Source organism: Strongylocentrotus purpuratus, unplaced genomic scaffold, assembly GCF_000002235.5.
Source record: "Strongylocentrotus purpuratus isolate Spur 01 unplaced genomic scaffold, Spur_5.0 spur5_scaffold_11, whole genome shotgun sequence".
NCBI classification, from domain to species: Eukaryota; Metazoa; Echinodermata; class Echinoidea; order Camarodonta; family Strongylocentrotidae; genus Strongylocentrotus; species Strongylocentrotus purpuratus.
This window is the reverse complement of record NW_022145596.1, coordinates 8919398-8944184: the sequence shown is the minus strand read 5'-3', so window position 1 is coordinate 8944184 and position 24787 is coordinate 8919398. Positions and strand designations below refer to the sequence as shown.

The 24787-nt window shown below is 35.3% G+C and overlaps 1 protein-coding gene across 1 annotated transcript; it reads left to right on the top strand.

Moving 5' to 3' along the window:
• Positions 1-4157: 4157 nt before the first annotated feature.
• LOC756563 (nucleoside diphosphate-linked moiety X motif 6) lies at positions 4158-23621 on the top strand. The gene is made up of 3 exons (XM_030980568.1): positions 4158-4316; positions 5564-5663; positions 21466-23621. The coding sequence occupies exons 1-3, from the start codon at positions 4296-4298 to the stop codon at positions 21795-21797; spliced, it is 453 nt and encodes a 150-aa protein (XP_030836428.1). The 5' UTR covers positions 4158-4295; the 3' UTR covers positions 21798-23621.
• The last annotated feature ends 1166 nt before the right edge of the window (positions 23622-24787 follow it).

The following is a 24787-nucleotide window of genomic DNA, read 5'->3' as shown; positions in this document are numbered from 1 at the left end:
GCCGAAATGGTAAGGGCCGGGGTGGTTCAGCATTTTGGAGGAAAATATTATTTTTTTAATTGGCTAGTTTCCCATAATGAATGTACATACATGCGATTAGATGGATCCTGAACCCTATATCCCTTTGAAAGGGCCGTGGGGCAAATATTGTAAAAATTTGAATTATCACAACTTCGGGCCGAAATTTGTAAGGGCCGGGGTGGTTCAGCATTTTGGAGGAAAAAATTATATTTTTTGAATAGGCTAGTTTCCCCACAATGAATGTATATACATGCCATTAGATGGATCCTGACCCCCACATCTCTTTGAAAGGGGCGTAGTGGCAAATATTGAAAAATTTGAGTTATCTCAACTTTCGGGCCAAAATGGTAAGGGCCGGTTTGGTTCAGCATTTTGGAGGAAAATATTTTTTTTTTTTAATTGGCTAGTTTCCCCATAATGAATGTGCATACATCCGATGAGATGGATCCTGAACCCTATATCCCTTTGAAAGGGGCGTAGTGGCAAATATTGAAAAATTTGAATTATCACAACTTTCGGGCCGAAATGGTAAGGGCCGGGGTGGTTCTGCATTTTGGAGGAAAATATTAATTTTTTTTATTAGGCTAGTTTCCCCACAATGAATGTATATACATGCCATTAGATGGATCCTGACCCCCACATCCCTTTGAAAGGGGCATAGTGGCAAATATTGAAAAATTTGAGTTATCTCAACTTTCGGGCAAAAATGGTAAGGGCCGGGGTGGTTCAGCATTTTGGAGGTAAATATAATTTTTTTTTATTAGGCTAGTTTCCCCATAGTGAATGTACATACATGCCATTAGATGGATCCTGACCCCCATATCCCTTTGAAAGGGGCGTAGTGGCAAATATTGTAAAAATTTGAATTATCACAACTTTCGGGCCGAAATTGTAAGGGCCGGGGTGGTTCAGCATTTTGGAGGAAAATATTATATTTTTTGAATAGGCTAGTTTCCCCACAATGAATGTATTTACATGCCATTAGATGGATCCTGACCCCCATATCCCTTTGACAGGGGGGTAGGGGCAAATATTGTAAAAATTTGAATTATCACAACTTTTCGGGCCGAAGTTGTAAGGGCCGGGGTGGTTCAGCATTTTGGAGGAAAATATTACTTTTTTTAATTGGCTAGTTTCCCCATAATGAATGTACATACATGCGATTAGATGGATCCTGAACCCTATATCCCTTTGAAAGGGGCGTGGGGCAAATATTGTAATAATTTGAATTATCACAACTTCGGGCCGAAATGGTAAGGGCCGGGGTGGTTCAGCATTTTGGAGGAAAAAATTATATTTTTTGAATAGGCTAGTTTCCCCACAATGAATGTATATACATGCCATTAGATGGATCCTGACCCCCACATCCCTTTGAAAGGGGCGTAGTGGCAAATATAGAAAAATTTGAGTTATCTCAACTTTCGGGCCGAAATTGTAAGGGCCGGGGTGGTTCAGCATTTTGGAGGAAAATATTATATTTTTTGAAAAGGCTAGTTTCCCCACAATGAATGTATATACATGCCATTAGATGGATCCTGACCCCCATATCCCTTTGACAGGGGGGTAGGGGCAAATATTGTCAAAATTTGAATTATCACAACTTTTCGGGCCGAAGTTGTAAGGGCCGGGGTGGTTCAGCATTTTGGAGGAAAATATTATTTTTTTTAATTGGCTAGTTTCCCCATAATGAATGTACATACATGCGATTAGATGGATCCTGAACCCTATATCCCTTTGAAAGGGGCGTGGGGCAAATATTGTAATAATTTGAATTATCACAACTTCGGGCCGAAATTGTAAGGGCCGGGGTGGTTCAGCATTTTGGAGGAAAAAATTATATTTTTTGAAAAGGCTAGTTTCCCCACAATGAATGTATATACATGCCATTAGATGGATCCTGACCCCCATATCCCTTTGACAGGGGGGTAGGGGCAAATATTGTAAAAATTTGAATTATCACAACTTTTCGGGCCGAAGTTGTAAGGGCCGGGGTGGTTCAGCATTTTGGAGGAAAATATTATTTTTTTTAATTGGCTAGTTTCCCCATAATGAATGTACATACATGCGATTAGATGGATCCTGAACCCTATATCCCTTTGAAAGGGGCGTGGGGCAAATATTGTAATAATTTGAATTATCACAACTTCGGGCCGAAATTGTAAGGGCCGGGGTGGTTCAGCATTTTGGAGGAAAAAATTATATTTTTTGAATAGGCTAGTTTCCCCACAATGAATGTATATACATGCCATTAGATGGATCCTGACCCCCACATCTCTTTGAAAGGGGCGTAGTGGCAAATATAGAAAAATTTGAGTTATCTCAACTTTCGGGCCGAAATGGTAAGGGCCGGTTTAGTTCAGCATTTTGGAGGAAAATATTATTTTTTATGCCTCTGCCACCGAAGGTGGTGCCGGAGGCATCATGTTTTCGGGTTGTCCGTCCGTACGTTTGTCCCGTTTGACCGTTATCACAATATCTCAAGAACCATTTAAGATTTAAACTTAAGACTCAGGAATAGTATTTATCACCATAGGAAGACGATCTGATTAGATTTTTGAGTACGTAGGTCAAAGGTCACAGGTCGCAGAGGTCAGCTCATGAAATTTCTTGTATTGAGTTTGTTAGCGCGATATCTCAAGAACCATTTGAGATTTAAACTTCAAACTTAAGGATAGTATGTATCACCATAGGAAAACGATCTGATTAGATTTTGGAGCACGTATGTCAAAGGTCAAGGGTCACAGAGGTCAACTTATGAAATTCCATACATTGAGATTGTTATCATAATATCTCAAGAACCACTGGAGATTTAAACTTCAAACTTAATGATAGTGTGTATCACCATAGGAAGACAATCTGATTAGATTTTGGAGCACGTAGGTCAAAGGTCAAGGGTCACAGAGGTCAACTTATGAAATTCCATACATTGAGATCGTTATCGCGATATCTCAAGAACCACTGGAGAATTTTCACTTCAAACTTAATGATAGTATGTATCACCATATCATAATATCTCAAGAACCACTGGAGATTTAAACTTCAAACTTAATGATAGTATGTATCACCATAGGAAGACAATCTGATTAGATTTTGGAGCACGTAGGTCAAAGGTCAAGGGTCACAGAGGTCAACTTATGAAATTCCATACATTGAGATTGTTATCATGATATCTCAAGAACCACTGGAGATTTAAACTCCAAACTTGTTTAAATTGCTCTATGGCGGAGGCATCATTTTCGACTGCGCGCAGTCAAAATTCCATCTAGTCTTTTTCTGCTTTTCCCCCTTAAAATGAAATGAAAGAGAAAATAGATGAAGAAAAAAAAATGAAAATACGACAAAATGTAGATTTTTGTATCCCGTAGGTTACCGCGTAGTCCTGTCCGTTCTAAGACACCGTCCAGACACCGTCCTGTCTCTCGGGTGTAGACAGGGGGCTCCCTTTGGGAAAACATTAATAATCTGGAAACTCGAAAGAAGAAAGGAATTGATCAACAATTTTAAAATCAAGAGGGTACTTTTCCGGGGAAATTGGCTTTGAGCGACTTCGCAGACTTAATATCGTCGGGATTTATACATTCTGTTTCAGCGAGTAGCATGGATCTTTCAATTAAATATTTCGGGCACTTTGCTATAAAGTGTTCAGTGGTTTCTATTTCTCGACACGAGTTACAGTGTTATGTTTATGAATATAGGTATACCTACACGCTGTAAACGGTTTTTGGTGACAGTTAGTCCAAGTCATCACCTTACCTAAATATCTTTTGCATAAACATGCTGGCATCTGCATATGCATTGTATGACTTCTTTGACTAATATGTGTAATTTATTATAGATGCACACTATGTTGCTATGTCAGTTGAGCCTTAGCATGCAGGGAAGCATACATTGTGTGTTGCTATGTCAAGTGAGGCTCAGGCATGTCAAGTGGTTTTAACAATGCATGAGTATTTGACGTCATTCTTGCCCTATCATGCAGTTCACAAAGACACAGAGACATATATTATGTGCCCAATCTCACAGGTGGAAGTTTTCTTTTCAAAAGAGGGAAACAAGATTCATGAAGCACCTCCATCATTCTGGGAATAGCTCTTGTAGAATGTGTACATACACAAATGTTTGCTGTGACTCTTGTGAGTGGTTTTAGTTTCATGCTAGGGTACTACATGTACGTGACAGTATGAGTAGAGAGAACTTGCATTTCTTGATACTCTCTTTTCTCTTTGATTTTTCTGTCAGGTTTTGTCTTAAATGAAGAAAAGAAGGAAGTACTAATGATACAGGACAAGCACAGGGTAAGTACATGCATGTACTACTAGTTTAGCCTGGGGAAGAATTTTTTTTTTTTTTTTTAGTATAGTATTAATGACTGCTTACGCCTCGGGGCAATAGCACAATTCTAACCTTCCCTTGAGCGTAAAAAAACAACTATTTCTCGAATATTAAAGCAGTCATTAATACTTTTATATGCCGAAAAAAATAAAATAAAAAATAAAAAAAACTTTTGTCGAAGATGGGATTCGATCTCTTGCGTACAGAAGGTGATGTAACTAAAATCACTGCCTTAAACCGCTCGGCCATGGCGTTCTGTTACCTTACCGAGCAGTTTTCTCTAATATATACATTAAAATGGATTGAAAACGGCTTCGCGTGGTGGATGCTTCGCGGCTGCTCCATTAAACGGGCCCTTCTTTTACTTTTGCAATGCATATTGGCACGAACTTAGATCAAGATCTATCGGCAGATGTTGTTTTTTTGTTTTTGGAAGTTTATTTTCGTCTTCATGTCAACAATGCAAGATAAAAATTGTCGGTAAGATCGATCGAGATTCAATTGTATTGAAATTACCGACCAATTCTTCGCACACGTACGGTATCCTCGATCGCTCAGACCATTTTTTAACGTGTAAACCTATGGGGTAACCATGGAGACTGAACTATTTTCCCGGTAACCATGGTTACTGGGATTTTAGAACTGTTTTAACCATGGTTATTGGGAATTTTACAGAAATAGTTAAAGTTTATGAATGCAACTTCGACCAATCAGATGGCTGGATTTCTTAAGTGAGGTATATAATCCTCACTATCACCCCTGGTTCTAGTAATTTAGTCTTTAATTGGATGTCTACACGTAAGTTGACGGGCCGGACTTTACCACCATGTGTGCTACTTTCTGGTTATATTTATTGGCTGTTATTCTTATTTCATTTTTTTAAACATTATCGCCTATCCATCTGTGGCCAGATTTAAGTTTTATTGTACATAGACTTTTTACCCCCAAATTTTCACTGATATTATTTATTTATGATAGATTATTCAACATGGTACTTACAAGATAATCCCTGAAGCAATATCTAAGCTAAACTGGGATAGGATGTGTAAGTGACAGCAGGTGATGTTAAATTTCATTTTACAATAAAATAGTGATGAGCTAGTTGGTTTACAGCATTCTGGAACCTATAGGATTTCCAACTCTCTGACGGTGGCCCAGAAAAGGATACAATCAATCACAAGACATCGTCTGAATTTTGTTTTCTTTTCAGCTTGCTCGATGGAAGTTTCCAGGAGGCTTCTCATCTCCAGAGGAAGACATCCCTGACACTGCTATGAGGGAAGTGCTGGAGGAGACAGGCATACATACAGGTCAGTCAGCTAGCCACAAGGTTTAGGGTTCAATACCCATCCAAGATGCTTCTAAAATATTTAGACTTAAAGGGGAAGTCCACCCTTATATTAAAGATGGTTTCAATGAAAGAAGAAAAATGAGGGAAACAAATTAGTGGTTTAGTTTGAGCAATATCTGATTAAACTTAGGAAAGTTATTTCATTTTGAAGTTTTTTGTTCGTGAAACACAAATTCGCAACACTGTGTTGCACAAAAGTACTTGCAAGCTCCTCTTTAAAATTTGCTCTGTACAGACAATTTAATACTTTACATTTCCTTAGTGACAGAATAGATTTATTTATACAGGAGTTGTATAAAAAACATATTTGCAATAATTAGTAGGTTGAATGTATGATTGAAATTTTTTTTTGTACAGGGCAAATGAAGAGGAGCACGCAAGATTCGTCACAGAGTTGCCATCTTTTTTTATTCATCGCACCTTTGGAAATTCATAACTTTCTTCTTTTAATCGTTTTTATATGTTTTCGGGTTGGCCGTCTGTACGTCCCGTTCCCGTGATCGCGTTATCTCAAGAACCGATTGATGGATTCCTGCCAAACTTTGGGCGTGTATGTATCTCGCAGAGCCAATGAATTGATTAGATTTTTGGGTCACAAGGTCAAAGGTCACATGGCTCATTATGTATGCATAAATAGCTTGTGATCACATCATTAGAACCGATTGACGGATTACCATCAAACGCAGGACATGTATGTATCTTGCAAAGCCAATGAACTGATTAGATTTTAGGGTCATGAGGTCAAAGATCAAAGGGTCATACATTTATATGAAAAAGAATATGATATTCTGAGAACCTGTTAATGGATTATAATTAGGAATTTGAAAAATTGCTTCTGTTTTGGTTTGTGAAATCGCTCTATTGCGGATGCATCATTTTCGACTGCACTCAGTCAAAGTTCCATCTAGTTTGCTCAAACTTTCACTGACGTTTAAAAAAACAAATTCTCCTATTAAAACTCACTTTATATATATCAGGGTGGACTTTCCCTTTAAAGTCTTTCAGTAGTTAACATTGTTGAAGGTTAATGAAAAAATTATTTTATTTTTGTATGAAATGTTACTTATTATATTCCTTCTATTTAAATTAAATAATTTTTGACCAAAAGGCGCATTTTCTACATTTCATGAAATAATCTCCAATTACATGTGTGAATGAATAAGGGTCATAGACACCTTCTAAAGATGAAAAGATGTGAAAATAAGCCTTTTTAAAAATTCCTAATTTTAGGCAAAAAATAATGGGCAAATCCCTTGCCTTTTTTCTTAAAAAGGGGCATTTTCTACATTTTGTGAAATCATCTCTAATTACATGTTTAGAATGAACAAGGGTCATAGACACCTCCTTAAGATGAAAAGATATGAAAATAGGCCTTTTGAAAAATTCATAATTTTTGTCGAAAATGAGGGGCTAACCCCTTGCCATTTTTGTCAAAAAGTGCCATTTTCTACATTTCATGAAATCATCTCCAAATACATGTTTTGAATGAACAAGGGTCAGAGACACCTCCTTAAGATGAAAAGATATGAAAATAGGCCTTTTTGAAAATTCATAATTTTTGTCCAAAATGAGGGGCTAACCCTTGCCATTTTTGTCAAAAAGGGCCATTTTCTACATTTCATGAAATCATCTCCAAATACATGTTTTGAATGAACAAGGGTCAGAGACACCTCCTTAAGATGAAAAATATGAAAATAGGCCTTTTGAAAAATTCATAATTTTTGTCGAAAATGAGGGGCTAACCCCTTGCCATTTTTGTCAAAAAGGGCCATTTTCTACATTTCATATAATCATCTCCAAATACATGTTTTGAATGAACAAGGGTCAGATACACCTCCTTAAGATGAAAAGATATGAAAATAGGCCTTTTTGAAAATTCATAATTTTTGTCCAAAATGAGGGGCTAACCCCTTGCCATTTTTGTCAAAAAGGGCATTTTCTACATTTCATGAAATTATCTCCAATTACATGTTTTGAATGAACAAGGGTCATAGACACCTCCTTAAGATGAAAAATATGAAAATAGGCCTTTTTGAAAATTCATAATTTTTGTCGAAAATGAGGGGCTAACCCCTTGCCATTTTTGTCAAAAAGGGGCATTTTCTACATTTCATATAATCATCTCCAAATACATGTTTTGAATGAACAAGGGTCAGATACACCTCCTTAACCCTTACTGTACTGGGCTATTTTGAGCACCCACTGACTGGGGGGGGGGGGGGGCCTGGGAGGCCCCCCCCCCCCTATGATCTCGGCCGTCGATTGTCTGATGAACACGAAAATTTGCATGTTTGTAGATATTTACGTAAGGAACAAGATGGTATAATTAGTTTTTTCCGAATATGCAAATTTTTCTCGTTAGCCTAATTAATTATGCAAAATGCGCTAATTTTATGCATTTTACCGAAAACGTGTCAAACTACACTTTTTGAATGTTGAAACTCATTATTCATATGAAACTTCTTTTCTAACACAAAAAAGTTATTTTAATGTAAATAATAATGATAATTTATGCAAATTTTGATGCGATTTTCATTTTTTTTTTTTTTTTTTGATGACATGCGCATACTAATTGTTATGTAACGCCTTACAGGTATATCCGATTTCGACGAAAATGGTATCAAAATGTGCGTAAGACTTGAGGGAAAAAAGTCATGAAACGACAATTCAAAATTCCAAGCGGTTGCAGCGCAATCTCCGAAAATGTCGAGGGGGGGGGGGCCTCCCAGGCCCCCCCCCAGTACAGTAAGGGTTAAGATGAAAAGATATGAAAATAGGCCTTTTTGAAAATTCATAATTTTTGTCCAAAATGAGGGGCTAACCCCTTGCCATTTTTGTCAAAAAGGGCATTTTCTACATTTCATGAAATTATCTCCAATTACATGTTTTGAATGAACAAGGGTCATAGACACCTCCTTAAGATGAAAAGATATGAAAATAGGCCTTTTTGAAAATTCATAATTTTTGTCGAAAATGAGGGGCTAACCCCTTGCCATTTTTGTCAAAAAGGGGCATTTCCTACATTTCATGAAATTATCTCCAATTACATGTTTTGAATAAACAAGGGTCAGAGACACCTCCTTAAGATGAAAAGATATGAAAATAGGCCTTTTTGAAAATTCATAATTTTTGTCGAAAATGAGGGGCTAACCCCTTGCCATTTTTGTCAAAAAGGGCCATTTTCTACATTTCATGAAATAATCTCCAATTACATGTGTGAATGAATAAGGGTCATAGACACCTTCTAAAGATGAAAAGATGTGAAACTAGATTTGTAATACTTGTTTGGAACAAGTATAGGTGGGCTGATCCAACTAAAATTGAGACAAAATCAAGGGCACATTTAAGATAACTTATTGTCTCAGCTACAACATACTCGAAGTTCAGCGTAAACTAATCTAAAACGACAGAGATATTGCTCGCGAAAGACGGAAATGTAGAACCAAGTTTTGAGAAAAAGTAATGTCCCGTAGAGAATACATGCAAAATGTGAAAAATTGACATGCCACCTTTAATCGCAAATATGCGCCATATTGCCTTTGTCAAAATGAAAAATCGTGACTATATTATTTGTTAAAAATTGTCTCAGCTAAAACATATCAAAATTTAGAACAAAATCGATCAATATTTACAGAGATACAATCAATTTCCATAAATATGCTGACGTCATAATATGCAAATTGGAATTTTTAGTTCGGAGGCCATTATCATGACGTCATGAGTTAATTGAGGGTCAAATGAGACATGAACAAATATCTCCGAATCATACTCTATTAAAATCTGAAATAAAATTGGGGTCACTTTGCATCTTAAAGAGCTACAATGGATTTTGTATGGGCATGTTTTTGCCCATATATGCTATGTATTACAAGAGCTCGCGCGCACGGAAACTTATGTTAAACGGTCGATCATTCCGTTATTAATAGTCATAAAGAGACGAACATGGTATCAATTTGTTTGTAAAAATATATGAAATATTATGAAAGAAAAAAAATGGCGATTCTATGTTGTGTAATTGTTTTACGCGCGGAAACGCGCGCGCATGCGCGTGTGCGCGATTTTTTATAAAATGCTTAGAATGGCCTAAAACGTATGCAAAATGATTTTGAGACGATTTTGAGCATTTTAAAATTTTGCGCGCGCATTGACGCGCGGACGTACGCGCACGCGCGCGTTCTTTGACCTGAAATTGGCCGGACGGATATTGACCTTGATCACGATAAATATGAATGAGAAATAACTTTCGGTTATGAAGATATGATCATGAGTTGATTTTCCGAAAATTTTACAAAATGGCGCCTAGATGACGTCATCAGTAAAGGTCAATGTTGAAAACGTTATTGTGCTTTGTACATATGCCTATACATATGTGTGCCAAATTTCAAGGCATTTAATCGAACCATTTTCAAGTTATCTTGCTAACAAAAAAGTGGTTAGAAATAAGAAAAATATTTAATAACTAGATTTGTAATACTTGTTTGGAACAAGTATAGGTGGGCTGATCCAACAAATAATTGAGACAAAATAAAGGGTACATTTGAAATAGCTTTTTGTCTCAGCTACAACATACTCATGGTTCATTTTTAACGAAGCTAAAACGACGGAGATATTGCTCGCGAAAGACGGGGATGTAGAATCCAGTTTTGAGAAAAAGTCATGTCCCGTAGAGAATACACACAAAAAGTGAAAAATTGACATGCCTCCTTTAATCGCAACAATACGCCATGATTCCTTTGTCGAATTGAATGTTTTTGTAGTAAATTGTCTCAGCTAGAACATATTAAAATTTGAAAGAAAATTGATCAATATTTACAGAGATACAATCAATTTTCCAAATATATAATGACGTCATAATATGCAAATTGAAATTTTGAGTTCGGAGGCCATTATGATGAGGTCATGAGTTAATTGAGGGTCAAATGAGACATGAAATCATATCTCCGACTCATACTTTATCAAGATATGAAAACAAATTGAGGTCATCTTGCATCCTAAAGAGCTACAATGGATTTTGTATAGGCATATTTTTGCCCATATATGCTATGTATTACAAGAGCTCGCGCGCACGGAAATTTATGTTTAACGGTCGATCATACCGTCATTAATAGTCATAAAGAGATAAACATGGTATCAATTTGTTTGTAAAAATATGTGGAATATTATGAAAGAAAAAAATGGCGATTCTATGTTGCGTAAAAGTTTTACGCGCGAAAACGCACGCGCATGTGCGTGTGCGCGATTTTTTATAAAATGCTTAGAATGGCCTAAAACGTATGCAAAATGATTTTGAGACGATTTTGAGCATTTTAAAATTTTGCGCGCGCATTGACGCGCGGACGTACGCGCACGCGCGCGTTTTTTGACCTGAAATTGACCGGACGGATATTGACCTCGATCATGATAAATATGAACGAGAAATAGCTTTTGGTTATGAAGATATGATCATGAGTTGATTTTTACAAAATGGCGCCTAGATGACGTCATCAGTGAAGGTCAATGTTAAAAACGTTATTGTGCTTTGTACATATGCCTATACATATGTGTGCCAAATTTCAAGGCATTTAATCGAACCATTTTCAAGTTATCTTGCTAACAAAAAAGTGGTTAGAAATAAGAAAAATATTTAATAACTAGATTTGTAATACTTGTTTGGAACAAGTATAGGTGGGCTGATCCAACAAATAATTGAGACAAAATAAAGGGTACATTTGAAATAGCTTTTTGTCTCAGCTACAACATATTCGGAGTTCAGCGTAAATGAAGCTAAAACGACGTAGATATTGCTCGCGAAAGACGGGAATGTAGAATCAAGTTTTGAGAAAAAGTCATGTCCCATAGAGAATACACGCAAAATGTGAAAAAATTAGCTTGCCTCCTTTAATCGCAAAAATACGCCATAATGCCTTTGTCAAAATGAAAAATTGTGCCAACTGGATTTGTAGAGAATTGTCTCAGCTAGAACATATCAAAATTTTAAAGAAAATTAATCAATTTTTAGAAAGATACAATCAATTTTCCAAAAAAATGCTGACGTCATAATAGGCAAATTGAAATTTAGAGTTCGGAGGCCATTATGATGACGTCATGAGTTAATTGAGGGTCAAATGAGACATGAAATCATATCTCTGATTCATATTCTATCACAATAAGAAGAAAAAAATTGGGGTCACCTTGCATCCTAAAGAGCTACAATGGATTTTGTATAGGCATCTTTTTGCCCATTTATGATATGTATTACAAGAGCTCGCGCGCACGGAAATTTATGTTAAACGGGTGATCATTCCGTTATTAATAGTCATAAAGAAATAAACATGGTTTCAATTTGTTTGTAAAAATATGTGCAATATTATGAAAGAAAAAAAATGGCGATTCTATGTTGTGTAATAGTTTTACGCGCGAAAACGCGCGCGCATGCGCTCGTGCGCGATTTTTTATAAAATGCTTAGAATGGCCTAAAACGTATGCAAAATGATTTTGAGACGATTTTGAGCATTTTAACATTTTGCGCGCGCATTGACGCGCGGACGTACGCGCACGTGCGCGTTTTTTGACCTGAAATTGACCGGACGGATATTGACCTCGATCATGATAAATATGAATGAGAAATAGCTTTTGGTTATGAAGATATGATCATGAGTTGATTTTTACAAAATGGCGCCTAGATGACGTCATCAGTGAAGGTCAATGTTGAAAACGTTATTGTGCTTTGTACATATATGCCTATACATATGTGTGCCAAATTTCAAGGCATTTGATTGAGCCATTTTCAAGTTTTCTTGCTAACAAAAAAGTGGTTAGAAATAAGAAAAATATTTAATAAATAAATAAATAAAGGCAATTCTAACGAAATTATAAGGTGGTCTGTACGTTATACAGCCCACCTGATAAATAAATAAAGGCAATTCTAACGAAATTATAAGGTGGTCTGTACGTTATACAGCCCACCTGATAAATAAAGGCAATTCTAACGAAATTATAAGGTGGTCTGTACGTTATACAGCCCACCTGAATATGCCTTTTTGAAAATTCATAATTTTTGTCGAAAATGAGGGGCTAACCCCTTGCCATTTTTGTCAAAAAGGGCCATTTTCTACATTTCATGAAATCATCTCCAAATACATGTTTTGAATGAACAAGGGTCAGAGACACCTCCTTAAGATGAAAAGATATGAAAATAGGCCTTTTTGAAAATTCATAATTTTTGTCCAAAATGAGGGGCTAACCCCTTGCCATTTTTGTCAAAAAGGGGCATTTTCTACATTTCATGAAATTATCTCCAATTACATGTTTTGAATGAACAAGGGTCATAGACACCTCCTTAAGATGAAAAGATATGAAAATAGGCCTTTTTGAAAATTCATAATTTTTGTCGAAAATGAGGGGCTAACCCCTTGCCATTTTTGTAAAAAAGGGGCATTTTCTACATTTCATGAAATTATCTCCAATTACATGTTTTGAAAGAACAAGGGTCATAGACACCTCCTTTAGATAAAAAGATATGAAAATAGGCCTTTTTGAAAATTCATAATTTTTGTCCAAAATGAGGGGCTAACCCCTTGCCATTTTTGTCAAAAAGGGGCATTTTCTACATTTCATGAAATCATCTCCATTCTCCAATTACATGTTTTGAATGAACAAGGGTCATAGACACCTCCTTAAGATGAAAAGATATGAAAATAGGCCTTTTTGAAAATTCATAATTTTTGTCGAAAATGAGGGGCTAACCCCTTGCCATTTTTGTCAAAAAGGGGCATTTTCTACATTTCATGAAATTTTCTCCAATTACATGTTTTGAATGAACAAGGGTTATAAACAACTCCTTAAGATGAAAAGATATGAAAATAGGCCTTTTTGAAAAATCATATTTTTTGTCCAAAATTAGGGGCTAACCCCTTGCCATTTTTGTCAAAAAGGGGCATTTTCTACATTTTATGAAATCATCTCTAATTACATGTTTAGAATGAACAAGGGTCATAGACACCTCCTTAAGATGAAAAGATATGAAAATAGGCCTTTTTGAAAATTCATAATTTTTGTCGAAAATGAGGGGCTAACCCCTTGCCATTTTTGTCAAAAAGGGGCATTTTCTACATTTCATGAAATCATCTCCATTCTCCAATTACATGTTTTGAATGAACAAGGGTCATAGACACCTCCTTAAGATGAAAAGATATGAAAATAGGCCTTTTGAAAAATTCATAATTTTTGTCGAAAATGAGGGGCTAACCCCTTGCCATTTTTGTCAAAAAGGGCCATTTTCTACATTTCATGAAATCATCTCCAAATACATGTTTTGAATGAACAAGGGTCAGAGACACCTCCTTAAGATGAAAAGATATGAAAATAGGCCTTTTTGAAAAATCATAATTTTTGTCCAAAATGAGGGGCTAACCCCTTGCCATTTTTGTCAAAAAGGGGCATTTTCTACATTTCATGAAATTATCTCCAATTACATGTTTTGAATGACCAAGGGTCATAGACACCTCCTTAAGATGAAAAGATATGAAAATAGGCCTTTTTGAAAATTCATAATTTTTGTCGAAAATGAGGGGCTAACCCCTTGCCATTTTTGTCAAAAAGGGGCATTTTCTACATTTCATGAAATTATCTCCAATTACATGTTTTGAATGAACAAGGGTCAGAGACACCTCCTTAAGATGAAAAGATATGAAAATAGGCCTTTTTGAAAATTCATAATTTTTGTCCAAAATGAGGGGCTAACCCCTTGCCATTTTTGTCAAAAAGGGGCATTTTCTACATTTCATGAAATCATCTCCATTCTCCAATTACATGTTTTGAATGAACAAGGGTCAGAGACACCTCCTTAAGATGAAAAGATATGAAAATAGGCCTTTTTGAAAATTCATAATTTTTGTCGAAAATGAGGGGCTAACCCCTTGCCATTTTTGTCAAAAAGGGCCATTTTCTACATTTCATGAAATAATCTCCAATTACATGTGTGAATGAATAAGGGTCATAGACACCTTCTAAAGATGAAAAGATATGAAAATAGGCCTTTTTGAAAATTCATAATTTTTGTCCAAAATGAGGGGCTAACCCCTTGCCATTTTTGTCAAAAAGGGGCATTTTCTACATTTCATGAAATCATCTCCATTCTCCAATTACATGTTTTGAATGAACAAGGGTCATAGGCACCTCCTTAAGATGAAAAGATATGAAAATAGGCCTTTTTGAAAATTCATAATTTTTGTCCAAAATGAGGGGCTAACCCCTTGCCATTTTTGTCAAAAAGGGGCATTTTCTACATTTCATGAAATCATCTCCATTCTCCAATTACATGTTTTGAATGAACAAGGGTCATAGACACCTCCTTAAGATGAAAAGATATGAAAATAGGCCTTTTGAAAAATTAATAATTTTTGTCGAAAATGAGGGGCTAACCCCTTGCCATTTTTGTCAAAAAGGGGCATTTTCTACATTTCATGAAATTATCTCCAATTACATGTTTTGAATGAACAAGGGTTATAAACAACTCCTTAAGATGAAAAGATATGAAAATAGGCCTTTTTGAAAAATCATATTTTTTGTCCAAAATTAGGGGCTAACCCCTTGCCATTTTTGTCAAAAAGGGGCATTTTCTACATTTTATGAAATCATCTCTAATTACATGTTTAGAATGAACAAGGGTCATAGACACCTCCTTAAGATGAAAAGATATGAAAATAGGCCTTTTTGAAAATTCATAATTTTTGTCGAAAATGAGGGGCTAACCCCTTGCCATTTTTGTCAAAAAGGGGCATTTTCTACATTTCATGAAATCATCTCCATTCTCCAATTACATGTTTTGAATGAACAAGGGTCATAGACACCTCCTTAAGATGAAAAGATATGAAAATAGGCCTTTTGAAAAATTCATAATTTTTGTCGAAAATGAGGGGCTAACCCCTTGCCATTTTTGTCAAAAAGGGCCATTTTCTACATTTCATGAAATCATCTCCAAATACATGTTTTGAATGAACAAGGGTCAGAGACACCTCCTTAAGATGAAAAGATATGAAAATAGGCCTTTTTGAAAAATCATAATTTTTGTCCAAAATGAGGGGCTAACCCCTTGCCATTTTTGTCAAAAAGGGGCATTTTCTACATTTCATGAAATTATCTCCAATTACATGTTTTGAATGACCAAGGGTCATAGACACCTCCTTAAGATGAAAAGATATGAAAATAGGCCTTTTTGAAAATTCATAATTTTTGTCGAAAATGAGGGGCTAACCCCTTGCCATTTTTGTCAAAAAGGGGCATTTTCTACATTTCATGAAATTATCTCCAATTACATGTTTTGAATGAACAAGGGTCAGAGACACCTCCTTAAGATGAAAAGATATGAAAATAGGCCTTTTTGAAAATTCATAATTTTTGTCCAAAATGAGGGGCTAACCCCTTGCCATTTTTGTCAAAAAGGGGCATTTTCTACATTTCATGAAATCATCTCCATTCTCCAATTACATGTTTTGAATGAACAAGGGTCAGAGACACCTCCTTAAGATGAAAAGATATGAAAATAGGCCTTTTTGAAAATTCATAATTTTTGTCGAAAATGAGGGGCTAACCCCTTGCCATTTTTGTCAAAAAGGGCCATTTTCTACATTTCATGAAATAATCTCCAATTACATGTGTGAATGAATAAGGGTCATAGACACCTTCTAAAGATGAAAAGATATGAAAATAGGCCTTTTTGAAAATTCATAATTTTTGTCCAAAATGAGGGGCTAACCCCTTGCCATTTTTGTCAAAAAGGGGCATTTTCTACATTTCATGAAATCATCTCCATTCTCCAATTACATGTTTTGAATGAACAAGGGTCATAGGCACCTCCTTAAGATGAAAAGATATGAAAATAGGCCTTTTTGAAAATTCATAATTTTTGTCCAAAATGAGGGGCTAACCCCTTGCCATTTTTGTCAAAAAGGGGCATTTTCTACATTTCATGAAATCATCTCCATTCTCCAATTACATGTTTTGAATGAACAAGGGTCATAGACACCTCCTTAAGATGAAAAGATATGAAAATAGGCCTTTTGAAAAATTAATAATTTTTGTCGAAAATGAGGGGCTAACCCCTTGCCATTTTTGTCAAAAAGGGGCATTTTCTACATTTCATGAAATTATCTCCAATTACATGTTTTGAATGAACAAGGGTTATAAACAACTCCTTAAGATGAAAAGATATGAAAATAGGCCTTTTTGAAAAATCATATTTTTTGTCCAAAATTAGGGGCTAACCCCTTGCCATTTTTGTCAAAAAGGGGCATTTTCTACATTTTATGAAATCATCTCTAATTACATGTTTAGAATGAACAAGGGTCATAGACACCTCCTTAAGATGAAAAGATATGAAAATAGGCCTTTTTGAAAATTCATAATTTTTGTCCAAAATGAGGGGCTAACCCCTTGCCATTTTTGTCAAAAAGGGGCATTTTCTACATTTCATGAAATCATCTCCATTCTCCAATTACATGTTTTGAATGAACAAGGGTCATAGGCACCTCCTTAAGATGAAAAGATATGAAAATAGGCCTTTTTGAAAATTCATAATTTTTGTCCAAAATGAGGGTCTAACCCCTTGCCATTTTTGTCAAAAAGGGGCATTTTCTACATTTCATGAAATCATCTCCATTCTCCAATTACATGTTTTGAATGAACAAGGGTCATAGACACCTCCTTAAGATGAAAAGATATGAAAATAGGCCTTTTGAAAAATTCATAATTTTTGTCGAAAATGAGGGGCTAACCCCTTGCCATTTTTGTCAAAAAGGGGCATTTTCTACATTTCATGAAATTATCTCCAATTACATGTTTTGAATGAACAAGGGTTATAAACAACTCCTTAAGATGAAAAGATATGAAAATAGGCCTTTTTGAAAAATCATATTTTTTGTCCAAAATTAGGGGCTAACCCCTTGCCATTTTTGTCAAAAAGGGGCATTTTCTACATTTTATGAAATCATCTCTAATTACATGTTTAGAATGAACAAGGGTCATAGACACCTCCTTAAGATGAAAAGATATGAAAATAGGCCTTTTTGAAAATTCATAATTTTTGTCGAAAATGAGGGGCTAACCCCTTGCCATTTTTGTCAAAAAGGGGCATTTTCTACATTTCATGAAATCATCTCCATTCTCCAATTACATGTTTTGAATGAACAAGGGTCATAGACACCTCCTTAAGATGAAAAGATATGAAAATAGGCCTTTTGAAAAATTCATAATTTTTGTCGAAAATGAGGGGCTAACCCCTTGCCATTTTTGTCAAAAAGGGCCATTTTCTACATTTCATGAAATCATCTCCAAATACATGTTTTGAATGAACAAGGGTCAGAGACACCTCCTTAAGATGAAAAGATATGAAAATAGGCCTTTTTGAAAAATCATAATTTTTGTCCAAAATGAGGGGCTAACCCTTGCCATTTTTGTCAAAAAGGGGCATTTTCTACATTTCATGAAATTATCTCCAATTACATGTTTTGAATGACCAAGGGTCATAGACACCTCCTTAAGATGAAAAGATATGAAAATAGGCCTTTTTGAAAATTCATAATTTTTGTCCAAAATGAGGGGCTAACCCCTTGCCATTTTTGTCAAAAAGGGGCATTTTCTACATTTCATGAAATTATCTCCAATTACATGTTTTGAATGAACAAGGGTCAGAGACACCTCCTTAAGATGAAAAGATATGAAAATAGGCCTTTTTGAAAATTCATAATTTTTGTCCAAAATGAGGGGCTAACCCCTTGCCATTTTTGTCAAAAAGGGGCATTTTCTACATTTCATGAAATCATCTCCATTCTCCAATTACATGTTTTGAATGAACAAGGGTCAGAGACACCTCCTTAAGATGAAAAGATATGAAAATAGGCCTTTTTGAAAATTCATAATTTTTGTCGAAAATGAGGGGCTAACCCCTTGCCATTTTTGTCAAAAAGGGCCATTTTCTACATTTCATGAAATAATCTCCAATTACATGTGTGAATGAATAAGGGTCATAGACACCTTCTAAAGATGAAAAGATATGAAAATAGGCCTTTTTGAAAATTCATAATTTTTGTCCAAAATGAGGGGCTAACCCCTTGCCATTTTTGTCAAAAAGGGGCATTTTCTACATTTCATGAAATCATCTCCATTCTCCAATTACATGTTTTGAATGAACAAGGGTCATAGGCACCTCCTTAAGATGAAAAGATATGAAAATAGGCCTTTTTGAAAATTCATAATTTTTGTCCAAAATGAGGGGCTAACCCCTTGCCATTTTTGTCAAAAAGGGGCATTTTCTACATTTCATGAAATCATCTCCATTCTCCAATTACATGTTTTGAATGAACAAGGGTCATAGACACCTCCTTAAGATGAAAAGATATGAAAATAGGCCTTTTGAAAAATTAATAATTTTTGTCGAAAATGAGGGGCTAACCCCTTGCCATTTTTGTCAAAAAGGGGCATTTTCTACATTTCATGAAATTATCTCCAATTACATGTTTTGAATGAACAAGGGTTATAAACAACTCCTTAAGATGAAAAGATATGAAAATAGGCCTTTTTGAAAAATCATATTTTTTGTCCAAAATTAGGGGCTAACCCCTTGCCATTTTTGTCAAAAAGGGGCATTTTCTACATTTTATGAAATCATCTCTAATTACATGTTTAGAATGAACAAGGGTCATAGACACCTCCTTAAGATGAAAAGATATGAAAATAGGCCTTTTTGAAAATTCATAATTTTTGTCGAAAATGAGGGGCTAACCCCTTGCCATTTTTGTAAAAAAGGGGCATTTTCTACATTTCATGAAATTATCTCCAATTACATGTTTTGAAAGAACAAGGGTCATAGACACCTCCTTAAGATGAAAAGATATGAAAATAGGCCTTTTTGAAAATTCATAATTTTTGTCCAAAATGAGGGGCTAACCCCTTGCCATTTTTGTCAAAAAGGGGCATTTTCTACATTTCATGAAATCATCTCCATTCTCCAATTACATGTTTTGAATGAACAAGGGTCATAGACACCTCCTTAAGATGAAAAGATATGAAAATAGGCCTTTTGAAAAATTCATAATTTTTGTCGAAAATGAGGGGCTAACCCCTTGCCATTTTTGTCAAAAAGGGCCATTTTCTACATTTCATGAAATCATCTCCAAATACATGTTTTGAATGAACAAGGGTCAGAGACACCTCCTTAAGATGAAAAGATATGAAAATAGGCCTTTTTGAAAAATCATAATTTTTGTCCAAAATGAGGGGCTAACCCCTTGCCATTTTTGTCAAAAAGGGGCATTTTCTACATTTCATGAAATAATCTCCAATTACATGTGTGAATGAATAAGGGTCATAGACACCTTCTAAAGATGAAAAGATATGAAAATAGGCCTTTTTGAAAATTCATAATTTTTGTCCAAAATGAGGGGCTAACCCCTTGCCATTTTTGTCAAAAAGGGGCATTTTCTACATTTCATGAAATCATCTCCAATTACATGTTTTGAATGAACAAGGGTCATAGACACCTCCTTAAGATGAAAAGATATGAAAATAGGCCTTTTTGAAAATTCATAATTTTTGTCCAAAATGAGGGGCTAACCCCTTGCCATATTTTTCAAAAAGGGGCATTTTCTACATTTCATGAAATCATCTCCATTCTCCAATTACATGTTTTGAATGAACAAGGGTCAGAGACACCTCCTTAAGATGAAAAGATATGAAAATAGGCCTTTTGAAAAATTCATAATTTTTGTCGAAAATGAGGGGCTAACCCCTTGCCATTTTTGTCAAAAAGGGCCATTTTCTACATTTCATGAAATCATCTCCAAATACATGTTTTGAATGAACAAGGGTCAGAGACACCTCCTTAAGATGAAAAGATATGAAAATAGGCCTTTTTGAAAATTCATAATTTTTGTCCAAAATGAGGGGCTAACCCCTTGTCATTTTTGTCAAAAAGGGGCATTTTCTACATTTCATGAAATTATCTCCAATTACATGTTTTGAATGAACAAGGGTCATAGACACCTCCTTAAGATGAAAAGATATGAAAATAGGCCTTTTTGGAAATTCATAATTTTTGTCGAAAATGAGGGGCTAACCCCTTGCCATTTTTGTCAAAAAGGGGCATTTTCTACATTTCATGAAATCATCTCCATTCTCCAATTACATGTTTTGAATGAACAAGGGTCATAGACAACTCCTTAAGATGAAAAGATATAAAAATAGGCCTTTTTGAAAATTCATAATTTTTGTCCAAAATTAGGGGCTAACCCCTTGCCATTTTTGTCAAAAAGGGGCATTTTCTACAAATTACATGTTCGAATGAACGAGGGTCATAGACACTTTCTAAAGATATGAAAATAGGCCTTTTGGGAAATTCATAATTTTTGGCCAAAATGAAGGGGCATTTTTCTTTATTTCATGAAGTCATCTCCGATTACATGATTAGAATGAATAGGGGTCATAGACACCTTCTAGAAATGAAAATGGGCCTTTTTCGAAAATTCATCTTTTTTTGCCCAAAATGATAACTAACCCCTTGCCATTTTTGTAAAAAAAGTGCATTTTCTACATTTCATTTGACTAAAATGGCAGAGGAATTTACAGCCAACTACTAGTGTTATTGTGTCAAGACACGTCCTATTTAGGTGTAAAGTTTGTGAAATACAAATGATGGATCCTGTTTATTGACAATTTTTATATGCAAGAAATAATCAGAAGAGTTGATTGTAAAATTGTCTGACCATTTGTCTTTGTCTATGTCACAGAATTTAAGGGAGTATTAGCTTTTCGTCAGCAACACAAGGTACCCAGTGCTTTTGGCCGCTCCGACATCTACGTTGTGACACGCCTTAAACCTCTGACCTTTGACATCAACATCTGTACCACGGAGCTGACCAACGCGGCCTGGACTCCAGTGGACGAGCTCACTACGACAAACGAGCACACTCATCTGACCGTCCGCATGGCTCAGTTGATACAGCATGGTTTTTTAGAAGGGTTTGAGAAGGTGGATATCAGCATGCATGAACTGCCTTCAGTCTATAAGAATACGACGTATAAACTGTTCCATAGGCCTCTCTCAAGCTCCAGTACATGACCCCTCTTGAGCTCCACTATATGACCCTCTCAGGATTAGATAGATGAATTTATATAATGCAAATATTGCAGAAATATAGAGGCCGAAATAAAGGAAAAAAAAATATATATCATGCATGCCTGATTACAGTCTGAAATGACAGAATTTGAAAAGAAAAAAAAAAGACCTTCCCCCAAAAAATAATTGTAGGTATTCTGAAAAATAAATGTTTTCCTGCCCTTTGATGGAAAGACTTTTTAATGAGGGAAAGTCGTAATTAATGGGAAATTGTAACTTACCGTTGATGGCAAAGTTTAATACCCTCATGGTCATTACTGAGATCGTACATTTCCTGTAATGGCTACCGGTTTATAGATCAAGATTATACTGAAACATTATGAAAAAATTAATCTACAAGATTCCCCACCAAAACATGACGTACCATGTGAAGTCGTTTATCAAGAACGCATTTTCTATATAGCCATTATAGGAAATGTACGACCTCAGTACCGTAATTCATTCAGGTGTACAAGTTTGAAAATGAAGACGATAAAAGATCATGTGCTTTGTCATAAGGTGAAAGTATATTTTCAAACACAGGTGTTGACATGTCACAAATAAACGTGCAAGAAAGAGATTCATAGATACAATGTTGGGGAAAATTAAATATGTCACAGCTTTTTTTTATAAATACATGTTCTTAGACTCACTTGTCCTAAACGGAATGTAAGCTGTATAAAGGGGAGGGAGAATCAAAATATACAGGAAGCAGTAATGTTGCGTTTTACATATAAGAAGAGAATAAAACATTTACAGCAGGTTTTTGTACAGAGCTCATAACGACCCCAGGACATTAAAGCTCGGTAATACGCCCAAAAATAGTTCCCTTTAATTCTGCCTTCCATATTCGTCCATATTGCAAGGTTTATTTCCAAATATTTTATTTACCTCGAATACAGGCAAGAAAATGTCTACAAAATCTAGGCATTAAGGAGCATGTACACCGTATCTATACTGTATGATTCAATTATCCTAGTTTACTGAGATTGTCAAATCTTCATTACCATTAAATTCCTGATTAAAATAATATTAACCAAAATTTTAGTTCAATTAATTCTCCTAGTCAAATAAAATCTGTTATAGACGTGTGCGAGCTTAAAGCCCACTCTAATTTTCAAAAATTAAAGCTCGTTGTTAAAACTGCCAAATATCAATCTGAGGAGCATAAGTCGCATCCGTGCGCCAAATGTTTGCTCAAAAGATCGCCTGATTGGTATTTGGCAGTTTTAACCTTTGATTTATTTACAACATGCTATAATTTTTGAAAATTGGGCTTTGAGATGAATTTACGACAGGATTGTATCATGAAATTTAAGAGAAATCATCCAGATACTAATGCACCGTTAATGTTGCAATGCTTTTTCATCCATGATCTAGCACCCTCTGCCTTTCATCTTATTCTTGGTGAAACCATTAATCTGTAGCAACCCTTTGCTTTGTCAGAGGCTCGCCCCACATAACATTTACAAATTCTCTTGACAGCATTTTCAATTCAGCACTTTCTTTAGACATTTTCATAAATTACACATTTCTGAAGAATAGACCAGTTTACTAATGTATCCAAATAATGTTGAATAACTTGTCACCATGGATTCTAGAAAGAAACCTACATAAATTTGAATACATTAGTAAACAGGCCTAATACAGCTCATAGCACCTAACTCCTAGAATCCCACAACCATTAAGTTGCTGAAATCATTGAATTTGCAAACTTATGAGGTTGACTACATCATGTAGTTCAATAGAGGGATTGAAAGGACTACACAAACAAGGTGGGGACCGAGGCGATCAAAAATAATATCTAATACAGAAAATAATACATAATTGGCACTTGAAGCATTCACGACCCCCACAACAAAAGTGGAGGTAAATTTTGTGGGATTTTGCATGATTGAGGATGAGAACTCACACTTTGCAGTTTGGTTCAATAACTTTTCATTGAGAAAGCTACGAATTAATATACACGAAGCATGTGAAGAATTTCTGCATCTACAGTATCCCTTTTTGTATGAATAACGATATTACAATCTTTAAATTGGCAACAACTTTGCTGGGTCTTTTTTTTCAAAAGTTTGGAATATCAATATATATTGAGATGAAAACAAAGAACATGATCACTCCTTTGAATAGGGAAAAACCCCAAGACACAAAAATAAAATAGTTCAAAATATGTTTCAGCTTCAGGCGTGGCTTGTACCCCCAAGAACCCAATAGCAAAGCACAGAGAACTGATAACAAGCGATAGCACTCTTCAATAGAACATTTCCTACGCTACTACCCTTACACATCTTAAAACACACACACATATATAAAGACAGAAATCTCTAGGTATTACTCTCTAAGTATTATAGACAACACTCTCTTATGTATCTCTATACTCTATCGTATATAAATCTATCTATTTCACTGGCTGGCTGATAACTTTTTGTCCACCTTCCTCAACAAGTAAAATCATAAAAAGGCACCATTTTTGTTTCTTATTTAAAATAGCACAAGCAAATTTCACATAATTTTTTTCGTGATATGTCTGCTTGATCCGTATATAGGTGTATAAATTCAGATATTGGCACTTAATAGGCAGGCAAATCTTATGTGCACTTGGCGTTAAAATCAATCTCATTTGAATGCTAATCAATAGTGCGAGTTAGGTAAATGGGAATTCCCCTTTTCATTCGGTATTGAATGATACATGTGTCAAGTGAATAACAAATACATAAACCGGCTGATTGCTATTATTCAGAGAGTTCATACACATGTCGTTAATATGGGCAAGGATTTTGGACTGATAATTTCCAGATAAGGCACCCAAAATGTTCATTTTATATTGAAGTTGGAAAATAGAATGCAAAATGGTAGAGTGATTATTATATTCTTAATTTGCAAACAATTCATTATATTTGTGTAGATTCTATGGCAGAAGTACTGTGCTTTACATGTACTGATATATGAAC